The sequence below is a fragment of the Ranitomeya imitator genome, chromosome 1 (genome assembly GCF_032444005.1).
Source record: "Ranitomeya imitator isolate aRanImi1 chromosome 1, aRanImi1.pri, whole genome shotgun sequence".
In the NCBI taxonomy this organism is placed as follows: Eukaryota; Metazoa; Chordata; class Amphibia; order Anura; family Dendrobatidae; genus Ranitomeya; species Ranitomeya imitator.
The window spans coordinates 351,562,745-351,577,303 of NC_091282.1; the positions used below are offsets into that span (position 1 = coordinate 351,562,745).

Below are 14,559 nucleotides of genomic sequence, written 5' to 3' on the forward strand. Positions count from 1 at the left end.
CATAAAAATTCATAGTTGGAAAATTGCTAAATTTTCAAAATTTTCGCCAAAATTCTGTTTTTTTTTCCACAAATAAACGCAGGTAATATAAAAAAAATTTTACCACTATCATGACTTACAACATGTCTCGAGAAAACAATGTCAGAATTACCGGGATCCGTTGAAGCGTTCCAGAGTTAAAACCTCATAAAGGGACAGTGGTCAGAATTGTAAAAATTGGCTCGGTCATTAACGTGCAAACCACCCTCGGGGCTTAAGGGGTTAATGATTGCAGTGAAAATGCAAATTATGCTCACCATCCCAGGGAGGTCATACCATGCACTCCACATTGGTATACCTCCCTATGGATGGCATTCACCAAAAGTCACTGCTTCCCCCATGACTGATACTGGTGTCGCCAACAATCCGTGCTAGGCCGGGACCCTAGTTCAGATTGCGGAGTATAATCCCCATCTCCCCCCCCCCCCCCCCCCCATCTCCTCTGGTCCCTGGTGATAATGTGTTCCCTCAGGGTCTCCTGCTTTTTTCTTCTGTGCCATCCTTTTCCTTTTTGGCTGTTTTCTGCACTTTTCTTACCTTCTGGCCTGTGTATTTTTCTTACCCAGGTTCAGGTCATGTTGGTTCCTGGCTGTTTTTTGGTTTGTGCTCTTGGGCATCCCAACAGGACAATTGCCAAGTGAGCAGCCAGCAGCTGATTTGTGTTTCCAACTGCATTCAAAGGGGCAAAACATTCCTCATGACCTTTTAATAATCACATTGATAACATGCCAACTTCCTTCTTGGTGTTCTTATTTTTTTTCAGCTTGGAACGTTTACTGCTTTTTGTACTTCTAACAACAAAAAACTACTATTTATTTTATTTATTTTGCATTTTCTCCTTTAGAGCCAAGAGAAGAATTAAGAGGAGGCTTTATGCTTTGCTTTCTTGATGATGGTGCAGGAATGGACCCAAGTAAGAAAAATATTTACTTTATTTTTGTAGTTTTAGTGAATTGCATTAAAGAGATGATATTGTATAAAACAATATGCCACTGAATGAAAATACCCCTTTTAATTTTGTAAGTTTTTATTAATTAACATATTGCTGTGGACACCAAGAAATCAAGCATTATATCCTTTTACCAACCTGTACCCCACCTGGAGACACTGAACTAAACTTGGCTTAAAGGAGTTTGCCACTACATAACAAGTCCCTTTCATGTTATCTGTTGTAAATGAGATCTAGTGATGAGCGAATGTGCTTGGATAACTGATAACACCCAAGGATATTCAGATAACATGAGCATCTTTGGCTCTGAAATGTGGGTGTGGCTTGATGTGTGGGTAAGCATGGCTCCATTCAGAAGCGCTCATGTTATTTATGGGGAGTCCACCTTTTTTTTGTGTGTGAGATCTGGGTCACTTTATTCCGCCCACCAAAAAGTGGGAGCTCTTTTGAATCCCAAATCGATCTCTATTAAATATTTGTTCACTGCAAGTGAACACACATTTAGGATGAAATCAACACCGCACCGCAGGTATTTACACAACCATCCGGAGTCACAGGTAGGACTGGATGGGATACTGGAATAGGCTCCGACAGAACAGACTCTGGAACACTAACCCTGAGGAAGCACTAGTGCAGGTTCAAGTGCCCTCGGAACGGTCTCAGGTTCAGGAACCGCAGGTGCTGCTTCGGGGTTTCAGGTACCTCCCGGTGCAGATTCCAGTACCTCAGGTCCAGTGTCAGGGTTTGTGTACCGCATGTGCGGCTTCAGGCACAGGTAACTTAAAAAATATGGGGCACATGGGGTTTAGGTTAAGTGGGATCTTCAACAGGTTCTGGAAATGGCACAATAGCTTCAGGGATCGGTTTAAGGACCTGACAACTAACACTAAGAAGGGTGATGTACAGGCAATTCCTTACAGGGGATCGTGCCTTAACCCCTTCCCGACCTTGGACATACCAGGTATGTCATCGTTGCTAAGTACGTGGCTAAAATGCAGCACCACAGTCGCAATGACAGCATTAAGGTGCCTGCTGTTGTCACGGGTGTTTCGACACCCCTCCGCAACTACAATCGCTGTGATTGAACAGTCAATCATCGCATCTTCAGTGTTTCAGGCAGTGAAATTGCCTGAACCTTTGATGTCCATCCCAGAAACGATGCAATAAAGTACTGACCAAAGGCTGGAGCCTATCAACGGCAGCGTCACCAGGCCTAGCTCTGATTGGTGCAATTGACGTCTTTGTCTGATTGCAATCAGTCTGCAGAGGCAGTCATACTGCTGTTCTGTCACACTGTGCTGGGCCTTGCGGTGCAACAGACTTTCTGAAGCTTGTGCAATCACTGTTGCTGGTGTTCCTCCGATTCTTGAAAGACGTCGTCCCTGATCCCCAGCTTTTTCCTAATTCACCCCAACATCCCTCTCCCCTTCTTCACCCCTTTTCTTCCCATTCATCGTACTCTTCCCTTTCCCTCTTTGCCGCCAAGCACTGATCAGTACTTGATCACTAGATTTTTTGCCAAGTTTGTGTGTCCTACAGCCACTGAAGTCTGATCAGTGACATAAATCGCTGATCGGCACCCAATCTTTCTTTTTGGCCAATACATTTTTATTTTGTTTGTGTTCCTGTTTATTTTATTTTTTTTTCACCACATCGGTGCATGCATTCTACAGCCGTCGAGCGCTGGTCGGTCACTCACATCGCTGTTTGGACTCTGGTTTTTTTTCCTATGGAAAATAGAATTTAATAAAAAAATTTAGATTAGTTGATAGGACTAATTTGGGACAGTAAAAATATACTACAGTAATTGGTGACTACTACGGTATTTTTTAGCGTTATGGTCAGTGTCAGATAGTGGCGGACATGCACACCCCCTTATATGTGAAAAATTGTCCTGCTTGTCCCGATCATATTGCTCAGTGGAGCAGGCTGAGGCTTTCCTTCTTTCCGACACTGATAGTGAGGGAGAGGATGCCCAGGACAGAAAATGAACCAGCGCCCACCGTTATTGACACCATATGAACCCCCCCCCCCCCCCCCTCCGAGTATTACGTGCCACAAATTCCTGATCTTGTGCGCAATCAGAAATCCAATTTGATACCACCGGCCTCACAGAAATAACTTTTCCAAAGTCTTTTTCTGAGGTTTTTGAAAACATCATCGTGGCTGATTCATATTTGTTCTCTCAGCAATATTTGGCCCAAAGCACCAAGACATTTTGGGGCCATGTTTTTCAAATGGGGTTAGTGAAGAAGACAAAACTTTGGCAGTCTTGGAATGTTGTATAAAACATCAACACTCCACTGTTCCGCATGGCTATGACCCGTAAACGTTTTGAGGCCATCCACAAATTTTTGCATTACGATACTGTACGGTGTCCTCGCCGAGACGACCCCCCCAACTTTGACCGACTTTTTTCAAAGTTTGGCCGGTCATTGAGCACTTCAGCAACAGGTTTGCTGAGGTGTACACTCCCCAAAGGGACATTTTCTTGGATGAGTCTCTAATACATTTCAAGTGGAGGCTCAGATTCCGAAAATACCTAATACGGAATTAAGCTGTGCGAGAGTAACTCTGGGTACACCCACAGGTTTAGGGTTTATTAAGGGAAGGACACCCGGATTCAATCCCCTGAGTGCCCCTCTGTCCTGGGATTGAGTGGGAAAATTGTGTATTTGGGGCACCCACTGCTGTATCAAAGTTATCTCTATGTACATAACTTTTATACTAGCAACCAACTCTCCAAGTCCCTCTGCGGGAGATACTGCAGCCTGTGGTACTGTCCGCAAAAAAATCAGAAAGGCATCCCTAAGACAATTTTTAAACAGTTGCTTAGAAAGGGTGAAATCAGAGCACAATGTATTGACAACATGCTGGTGGTCAAGGACAAGGGATGACCTTTACTTGACCACCATACATGGTGATGGCAGCACCCCCACCATTGTATGAGGTACCTCTACAAAGGTCCACAAACCAGGCTGTGTACTGGGGTACAACAAGAACACTGGGGGAGTTGATCTCTCTGATCAAGTCCTCCAGCCATACAGTGCCATGATAAAAGCCAAGGTGTGGTACAAGAAGCTGACCATGCATATTGTACAGTTGTCAATGTACAACGCTATCATGCTATCATGATATGCAAGTCAGACCGGTACTTACCTTCAGTTCCAGGAGGTAGTGATCAAGGCCCAAATATTTGTCAGTCAGGAGCGGGTACCAGTCCTTCTGGAACTGAAGGCGCTCTTATTGTACCCCAGGGCAACATCTTCCTGGTGAGGTCTCTCAAACCTCAAAGAAAAGAAGGTCGCAAAAAAAGGTGCCAAGTGTGTTACAGAAGGGGAATAAGAAAGGACGCCATTTGGCAATGCTACACCTGCCCTGACAAACCTGTCCTGTATATAAAAGAATGCTTCAAACTGTACCACACATCCATGGACTACTAAATTAATTTCTTACTTGCACAACTCAAGTATGCCAGCCTGATGCATGCTACACAAGTCGCGTATGCCAACCTGATTCATGGTACACTGCTTGCTGCACTAGTGTATGCCGACAGACCATTCCATCGAAGTCTGCATTCCAAACCATCACTCTTTCCTTTCAGAGTCCTGCTGTGCACCCAAGCAGTAGTTGTCCCCCAAATTTTTGTCATTTTCACAGTTCAACATTGTAAAAATCTGGGAAGCACCTTTGGGTTCAAGGTGCTCACCACATGTTATATCCAACAAATTTTACCACTATCATTGGGTACAATATATCATGAAAAAAATCCTCTGAACAAGTGGGATCCATTGAAGTGTTTTGGTTATTACCACATAAAGTGACTCTAATGAGAACTGTAAAACTTGGCCTGGTCATGAAAGTGAAAACAGGCTTGGGGTGGGGGGTAAAGGGGTTAAATACCTGATGCTTCCCAGCTATTTGCTGGGTGCATTATCAAAGTGTGCGCGCTGTCCCTTTTACGAATCGGAGAGCACGCACACTAGACGTGCCTCCAGGAGACCTGCACGGTGTGTGCAGGACCTAGGGGACCAGAAGGTCATGCACGTCACGGTGGCACCTATGAGCAGCCAGGACAGTGAGTATGTTGGTGTCTCTGCTGGGAGGAAGGAGAGAGATTATACAGGGACGCTGGCATTACACAGGGCATTATGATGAGGGTGCCTGTGACCCTGGGGGAGGAGAGGGGGTGGAGCAAAGTTTCAGTAAATGTGCTCATTGTTGGCTTGCAGCCGAGCACAAGGGATGATGGGAAATGTAGTGAGACAAGATTAGAGGATTCTGAAGAGGAAGTGATGGCTGTGACAGCAGAATTGTTCTCAGCGCTCAGGAAGTGAAAAGAAAATGTATAGAACATGAGATTGGCAGCAACTTTATGGTGTTCTTAAGAACATTATCCTTTAGGCATTTATGGAAAAAATAATGAAGTCTAGGTAGTGGTCAATCTTTTAACCCCTTTAAGACCTTTGTCTTTGACTGTTGAGCCTACATATCCCCCCCGCACTAAAGACTGATTTAATCTGTCATCATGTTTAAATCCCGCTGTCAGTCACTGACAGCAGGACTTCAGGATTCAACATGCGTTGGACTGAATTACATCATTCATCCCGCCTATCGGCCCCCCTGTCATGTGATTGCGGAGCGCTGATTGGTTGCCATGACATTCGGTGGTCTGCTGAATACCCCTGTGCCTGTCATCACGATCCTCCTGTGAAAGCCAGCTCGTTGCCGGCGTTCAGAGATCGTGATTTTTTTCCTATACATGTGCTGAAAGGGGTTTTCCACTACTAGGACAGCTCCTTCTTAATAAAAAATGTTTGACCCTCAGAAAATAACAAGCCTCCTGTGCTGGCGCTGTTCCTGCGGTGTCTGCCTCTTTCCCCAGGGGTCTTGTGTGGTGTTTACACCGTTGCCCAATCAGTGCTTCGTCTTCGGACAAATGATGTTCGTCTTAAGGTACCTTCACACTCAGCGACGCTGCAGCGATACCGACAACGATGCCGATCGCTGCAGCGTCGCTGTTTGGTCGCTGGAGATCTGTCACACAGACAGCTCTCCAGCGACCAACGATCCCGAGGTCCCCGGGTAACCAGGGTAAACATCGGGTTACTAAGCGCAGGGCTGCGCTTAGTAACCCGATGTTTACCCTGGTTACCAGCGTAAAAGTAAAAAACAAACAAACACAACATACTTACCTACCGCTGTCTGTCCCCGGCGCTCAGCTTCTCTGCACTCTTCCTGCACGGACTGTGAGCACAGCGGCCGGAAAGCACAGCGGTGACGTCACCGCTCTGCTTTCCGGCTGACCGACGCTCACAGCCAGTGCAGAGAAGCTGAGCGCCGGGGACAGACAGCGGTGGGTAAGTATGTAGTGTTTTTTTTTACTTTTACGCTGGTAACCAGGGTAAACATCGGGTTACTAAGCGCGGCCCTGCGCTTAGTAACCCGATGTTTACCCTGGTTACCAGTGAAGACATCGCTGGATCGGTGTCACACACGCCGATCCAGCGATGTCTGCAGGGAGTCCAGCGACGAAATAAAGTTCTGGAATTTCCTCAGCGACCAACGATCTCCCAGCAGGGGTCTGATCGTTGGTCGCTGTCACACAGAACGATTTCCTTAACGATATCGTTGCTACGTCACAAAAAGCAACGATATCGTTAACGATATCGTTGTGTGAAGGTACCTTTAGTGTTCAGACAAATTGAACATGAAGAGGCAGTCCGGGCTGCAGCAAGTGCCGACACGGCAGATGAGTATAAGCTTTATTATTTTATTGGGGCCAAGCAAGGGATATGATAAGAAGTTGTCCCAAGTAGTGAACAACTTTTTGAAGCACTACTAAGTATATTACAGGCGATTGGAAAATCACAGCCTCAAGTCTCCTAAGCAGACTATTTAACTCCTTTTCAACATTGGGCGTAATAATACGCCCATGTCAGACACCCTCCCTTTGATGTGGGCTCTGGCAGTGAGCCCATATCTTTTCCGGCACATGTCAGCTGTTTTGAACAGCTGACATGTGCCTCTAACAGCCGTGGAAGGAATCAGATTCCTGCTGTTAACCCGTTAAATGCCGCCGTCAAACTCTGACCGTGGCATTTAACATGCGCTTCCGGCAAGCACACCGGAAATCCCACCCATCGCCTCGTGGGTCACCAATGGATTGGCATGACAACCAGAGGTCTCCAGCAGACCTCTATGATTGTCACTGCTGGATTGCTTTGAACGCCGCCCGGTGGTCGGCGCTTATAGCAGGTCAGCAATTCTGCTACATACAGGCGACTTGATCATCGCCTGTATGTAGCAGAGGCGATCGGCTTGCGGCAGCTTCTAGTCTCCCATTGACTATTGAAGCATGCCAAAAGTAAAAAAAAAAAAAAAAAATCAAACATACACATTACGCGATTCTGAACGTGGCGATACCAAATGTATCAATATAAAAAAAGAATTAACCCTATAGCTAAACGGCATAACGAGAAAAAGGCCAGAATTACGTTTTTTGGTCGCTGCAACATTGCAAAAAATAAGCCCTCACCCAGTCCAGATCATGAAAAATGGAGATGCTGCGAGTATCGGAATATGGCGCAATTTTTTTAAATTGATTTTTTTTTTTTTTTTTAACAAAGTTTGGAAGTTTTTTTTACCACTTAGATAAAAAGCCTATCCATGTGTATTAACTTGTCATGACCTTGAGAATCCTAATGGCAGGTCAGTTTTAGCATTAAGTAAACATAGTAAAAAAGCAAAACAAAAAGCAATTGTGGAATTGCACTTTTTTGCAACTTCACCACACTTTGAATTTTTTTCCCCATTATCCAGTACACTATGTTAAAACCAATGTTGTCGTTCAAAAGTACAACTCGTCCCACAAAAAACAAGCCGTCATATTGATCAAAAAATAAAAAATGTTATGGCTCTGGGAAGAAGGGGAGCTAAAAACGAAAATACCTCTGATCATGAAGGGGTTAAAGAAAGTAAATAAAAAGAATTCAAAAATATGAAAAAATAAACCGGTTCAAATCAGTCCCCTTTTACCCCATAAAAAATAAAACCATAAAAAGCACGCATTTGTTATTGTTGCATTCGTAAAAGTCTGAGCTATCGAAATATAAAGTAAATTATTACTATTGGTAAATGACATAACGAGGAAAAGTCAAAACGCCAGTGTTTTGTTTTTTTTTGTTTTTTTTGCCACTGCAACATTGCAATAAGAGGCGATCAAAACATCTAACCCAAAATGGTATCAATACAAACATCAGCTCGGGGGGCAAAAAAAAGCCATCGCACAGACCCATATCCCGAAAAATGAAAATGTTGTGAGTCTTGTAAAATGGCGAGACAAACTTTTTTTTTTTTTTTACTTTCAAATTTAAGAATTTTTTTTAAACCACTTAATTAAAAAAAAAAAATACGTGTTCGGTGTCTGCGTACTCGCACCGATCTAGAGAATTTATAATGGCAGGTTTTACCATAAAGTGAACATGGTAAATAATAATAATTAAAAAAAAACAAACAAACCCCAAAACAATTGTGGAATTGCATTTTGTTTTTTCACAATTTCACCACCGCATTATGATTTTTTTTTTTCCGGCTTTCTAGTGTATCTTATGATAAAATGGATGATGTCATTCAAAAGTACTTGTCCCGTAAGCAAGCCCTTGTACGGCTATGGGGATGGAAAAGTAAAAGTTGTGGCTCTGGGAATAAGGGGAGGAAAAAATGAAAACACAAAAAAAATAAAAAATGGAAAATCGCAAGGTCATGAAGAGGTTAATGTCCATTATAAGCAGACATACCTGCTGGTGATCTTTTATGGTAGCAAAAATCAATTTTCTTGAACTGTTCAGAAATGATATGAACTTATAAAGTTCTTTAATGCAGTAGTTAAAGATTTTGTAATATCTATTCTGTTTTTGTCATGCAGTGGATTTCATGTAATCATGTTTAATTAAAATGTATATCCTTTTATAATAGGTGAGGCTGCCGGTGTAATCCAGTTTGGACGTTCTGCTAAAAGAACTCCTGAGTCTATTCATATTGGACAGTACGGAAATGGATTGAAATCGTAAGTCTCTGTGTATCATTGTGAGCAAAAAATGGAAAATGCTGATATTCCTTATGCAGTATATATTCTTAATTATTCTGTTCCTCCAGAAAAAGCTTTGAACAGTTTGGATTTTTGCATATTAATATTGTGCACCATTACTGAATTTTTAGATTATTAAAAAAAATATAAACTACAGACCTATGCAATAACACTTCACCGCATTGTACATTATCTTTATTTGCCGTTTTCTCAATGGACTCTGTTTTTATCTAGGGGCTCTATGAGAATTGGAAAAGACTTCATCCTTTTTACAAAGAAAGATGACACCATGACCTGCCTTTTCATGTCACGTACCTTTCACGAAGAAGAAGGAATTGATGAGGTTTGCAATGGTTTTTATAGTGAAAACAATACATTTGTCTTTAGAGGCTTTCCACTACTCGGACAATCCCTTTCAATATGATTGTTTGCCTCCATTAAAATAAAAATGCCTATACTTCTCTCTGTTGCCAGCGCCGTTCCAGCAATGTCGGCACTCTCGCTCCCACGGCTCATGTGACTGGGATTGTGTGCAGGGCTCCACGAGTCCGACACCGCTTAAACGGCATGGGTGCCGGAGGTAAGTAAAAGTGATTTTATTTTAATGGAAGCAAACATTCAAATTGAGAAGTGGTTGTCCTGGTAATGGACAACCCTTTTAATAACTGCTAAACTTAGTTTGTGTTGTGTAGCTGGTAACTTTTTCTAAAGCAGCAGTGGGAAATATGCCACATGAGACCATGACTGTTGTGGAGGACCAACCCAAGAAGCTGATCTTAATTCTGCTTCTGCTTATTTTTATTTGTTATTAGTCAACAGGCTTAATTCTGCTCAATAACTGCTTCTGCTAATATATTACAATAGGACTTATTGTACCATGTTTCCTAACCTGTAGCCTTTTTATAAAAATCATAAATTATCACACCATGTGATGGACACCCACAGACTGTCTGATGAACTGTAGTCCACCATACACAAGGAATCTATGGGGTCTATCACACTTAATCCTTTAAAAAAACACAATCAAATAAATACAAATGGAACTACTTGCCAAATATCTTTCCCCACACGTTGCTACCACCTGTGAAGCATGTTTACTGTGTCTCTGTGCAACATTCACCATCTTGTGTAGATATTGGGCCTGCTGAATGGTGGACGAGGGAGCGGATAGCTACATTTTGCACCATTTATATTCAACCTTTGTCTTCATCTTGAGGATACAAATACCAGGGAAACTGAGAACCCACGGGAAGAAAAACGCCACTGTGTACAGCAGTTTGGCTGTCCTGGTTCATGGGATGGAAAAAACAGCAAAGTAGATCAGACCTGAGCCACATCTGGCAAAAGTGTTTGTTGTTACATTAGTGAAGGATTTGTCTTACTAATGAAGTAACAGAACCCCTTTAGCAACATTACAAAAGGGAAAGCTCAGTACTGTCTGTGAGGATTACAATTTGTCACAGCTCTTCTCTGAGCGATTGAGCTTTCTGGTCCAGTGGCTGCTTGTCATACTAGACGATCCATGGCCTTCATGTAACGATAGTATATTCTACTAGATGGCAGCCCGATTCTAAAGAATCGGGAGTCTAGAATCCATATATACTTTATTTATTCAAATGTAAGAATAATACAATTAATAAATAATAGTAAGAAAGAACAAAAATAATAGGCAGTATATGGAGAAAACACCAAACAAAAGTTCAAAATTGGTGTGAAAATGTCACTGAACCACTTCACAACTAAATATATATAGTTTTGGTAAATGGTATTATCATTTTTTTGACGAAATTCGGCAGGAGCTTGAAGAGCAACGTCACTGGGCCCGCCTCCACGCAGTAGAAACTTGCTGTGAGGTAAAAATTCAAAAATCACACCAAAATGGCGAATGGAGTGTGTCACAGTACGGCACGTTTCTGATTGGTCGCTCGCAGCAGGCGGCAACCAATCAGACACTGGACACTGTTGACGTCACTTATCTCCGGACATTAGCTCCGGACATTATCTCCGGACATTAGCTCCGGACAAAGCCACGGAAGTTGGCACAAATTGCAGGAAGTAGTATTCTAGGCAATTATATACTAGATGTGGTCATGTCTTAAACTGCAAATATGTTTTCTACATCCTCAAGAGTTTTCCCGTAATCTAATATATAATCTGCTCTGTCACCGCTTCCGGCGATTTTTTTTTTTTTTTTTTTTTTTTTTATTGCATGACTCACCTAGTATAAAAGCTACTCTCTGCACGTCCTCTGCTACCTCTCCTGGCTGTATTAGTAGTGTCACCACTAATGGACACAAAATTGCTGCAACCGACTACTTCGGTTAGCAGTAATGCCAATGTAATAACACTAGACTGCTGAGTGCTGTGATTGGCTATGGCCATTAGAGTGCAAGCACGACAGTGGGCTCCCTTCAGCCTTTAAAACACTGCGCTTGCAGGTGATTGAGAAGTAAAAAAAAACAACTTTAATCAGAAATGGGTCATCAATGGCATTCAACATTCACCGTAGATGAAGTGGGTGTCTGCAATCGGTTAAGAAGTATGACTAACCCAAGAGGACTATGGCTATGTCTTAGAATTTGAATTGTGGGAGCAATGCAGAAAGAGAAAAACTATAAACTCACCCAGATGGGACAGTAACACTTCATTATAAGAAAATAATGTTAATTACACTTAATGTAGTCAAAAAAATTGTTAACGTGGCATAGCAAAAGCAGCTATGTTATGAGTACACATGGCTTTCCTATCTCATGATTGTTTAGCAACAGGCATCAAGTTGGAAACCAGAAATTCATAACAAGAAAATAAGACATGCTGTACTTTTCCACTTGTATGTTCTCAAAGTGGAAATCCTCTGCTGTTAAACATGTTTTATTCTCTGTGCATTTCATAAATTAAGAGTGGATGTTAAAGGTTGTAGTTCTGTCCTCCGGGTCACCTCACATTTTTTTTTTATTATTCTGCTACCCTGTGTAAATTATCTATTTTCCATGTCCTTAAACCCTGATGTAGGTGATTGTCCCGCTTCCCACATGGAATTCAAAAACTGGTGAGGCATTGACAGAGAACATGGAAAAATTTTCCATTGAAACTGAGCTAATTTACAAGTACTCTCCGTTTCGGTCCCACAAGGAAGTTATGGAACAATTCAGTAAAATTATTGGCGACTCAGGTAAAATACGTAATTTAATTGCATGGAATGTGCTTTTTTTTTTTTTTTTTTTTTTTTTTAAAGAAATGTCTTCTGAAAATAAATTGACTTACCTTGTTGTGATGTTCGTAGGTACACTAGTTGTCATTTTCAATTTGAAGTTGGTGGACTCTGGAGATCCAGAGCTTGATGTAGTGTCTGATCCCAAAGATATTCAGATGGCTGGTACCACACCTGAAGGAACGTAAGTGAGAAGCTGAAAATAGGTGTGAAATTACACAATTTAGAAGTACGAAAATCTATTTCTTTATTCATTATGGTTTTTACTTTTTTTTTTCTTTACCACAAAGCTTATTCCGTAAAATTACAAGCTTCCCAAATGCATTTCAAGGCAAATATACAGTTGTAAGGAAAAGTGAACTCTATAGCATAGGATCTAATTAATATTAAAGTAACAATTAGACACGCAATTAAACTAAATAAAACAAATTAATTTTCCCATAGTGCAGGTAACCGTAAATGAACCTCTGTGACTGCAGACTCCTGAATCCTTACATTGTGCATACTACGTGCTGTGAGAATTCTCTGGTTCAGACCGTGGGTGCGTGACCACAACTATGTGGTTTGCATATATGCAGCCATGTGCCGACTCAATGGGCGCTGCTTCACTTAATGCAGGTGTTTTGAGCAAGGCCAGTAAAGTCTAGTCAGAATGTGTCTCGAAGTATGAAAATTGCATACTTGCGGTCTCCTGCCCACTTGTTCCCACCATCGGAGAATCCTCGCAGTCGGTCATCTGCCAACATTAGTAAAGCAAAAAAAACTGGCTCAAATGAGGCATAAGATTTTTGCTACATAAAGATCAGCGCTTGGGATATCAATCAATAGTTAGAAGACATTTCCATAATTCGTGATTTGTTGTTCGGCTGTTGGTTTACCGACTTTTATGAAAATCCTAACCAAATGAATTTGTCTACCACAAGGCTGAAACTTGGAAAAAGATTAGGCTTTTCAGCAAGACAATACTCCGAAATCACACAAAAATCCACACAAATGGTTGTGGGAACTCAAGTTTTGCAATGGCACTTACATCCTTATGCGTTTAACACTGTAAAAGAGGATAGCTTATGGACATTTCAACGAACTAAATATATTCTACAGTAGTGATCCATGATCCAACTCTTAATACAGCATTACGCACTAACAAAGATGAATAAAAATGTTGTCATTTTTTTGGTAAGATATATATATATATAATCTTTTTTAATCCCTTTTTTAACTAATAGGAAACCAGAGAGGCGTTCATTTCGAGCCTATGCTGCTGTCCTTTATATTGATCCAAGAATGAGAATTTTTATTCATGGTCACAAGGTTCAAACTAAACGATTATCTTGTTGTCTTTTCAAGCCCAGGTAAGTAACAACAAACCAAATTTAGACCCAAAAATCTGTTTTCAAAACATTCAGGTCATATCTTCCACATGTTTTATATGCAGTAAGTTTCTCATTTTGTTGGTCTTTTCATCAGGGATTTTAATAATTTTGACTGTAAAATAAATCTCAACATGCATTACTGTCAGAGTGATGGAACTTCAATGTACCTACCCCATTAGGTTAATGGTGTCTATTAATACGTCTGGTATAAAAATATACATTAAGTGTAGTGTGAAGAAAGCCCAAATGATCTTTTCTCTATCGCCTCATTGGGGGACACAGGAAACCATGGGTGTATGCTGCTGCCACTAGGAGGCTGACACTATGCAAATAAAAAAGTTAGCTCCTCCTCTGCAGTGTACACCCTACCGACAGGAAGTAGGATATTCAGTTTAGCTTAGTGTCAGTAGGAGGTGGACACGGGTCTTTCATTAGACCCTTATCTACCTCAATGTGCGTCGTTTTCTTTCAGGTTTTCCGGAAGGGATACAGGGTGAACAGTCACACCTGTACTCCCACAAAGCGGACTATGAGTACGGCGTGTACTGCCACCCCGTATCCTCATAGATCCCTCTCCAGGACCAAGAGCCTAGCACACAAGCGTGCTCAGAAGTCCGGTCCTGGCTCCGTCCCCCACCCACTCGCCCACCAGAGCCTGTCGGTTGGAGGTGACGAGGACGTCCACCATCGGCTCCATGGACGTCTCATTCCCCTCAGGTTAGTAACTGCGTGGGATGTTTAGGTGAGTATTTTCCCCTCCCATTCCCAGATCACTCGCAGTGTGGGGGAAATGCACGATTTTTACCTTTATTTTTATGAGGGGTCCCAGTGCCAGCCACACGGGCAGAATCTCTTTGCACGGCGGCCTTTCAGGCCACGCTCCCTCCTAGCTGCAGAA

At 42.0% G+C, this 14,559-nt stretch overlaps 1 protein-coding gene across 4 annotated transcripts in view; it reads left to right on the top strand.

Moving 5' to 3' along the window:
• Positions 1-14,559, top strand: part of MORC2 (MORC family CW-type zinc finger 2) — a 200,292-nt gene that overhangs the window by 71,422 nt on the left and 114,311 nt on the right. For all 4 annotated transcript variants that reach the window (XM_069760271.1, XM_069760281.1, XM_069760277.1 and 1 more), the window contains exons 5-10: positions 884-952; positions 8,966-9,056; positions 9,312-9,420; positions 12,090-12,249; positions 12,361-12,472; positions 13,515-13,640. In XM_069760271.1, the coding sequence (XP_069616372.1) occupies positions 884-952; positions 8,966-9,056; positions 9,312-9,420; positions 12,090-12,249; positions 12,361-12,472; positions 13,515-13,640 (667 nt within the window). The remainder of the gene's footprint in view (positions 1-883; positions 953-8,965; positions 9,057-9,311; positions 9,421-12,089; positions 12,250-12,360; positions 12,473-13,514; positions 13,641-14,559) is intronic.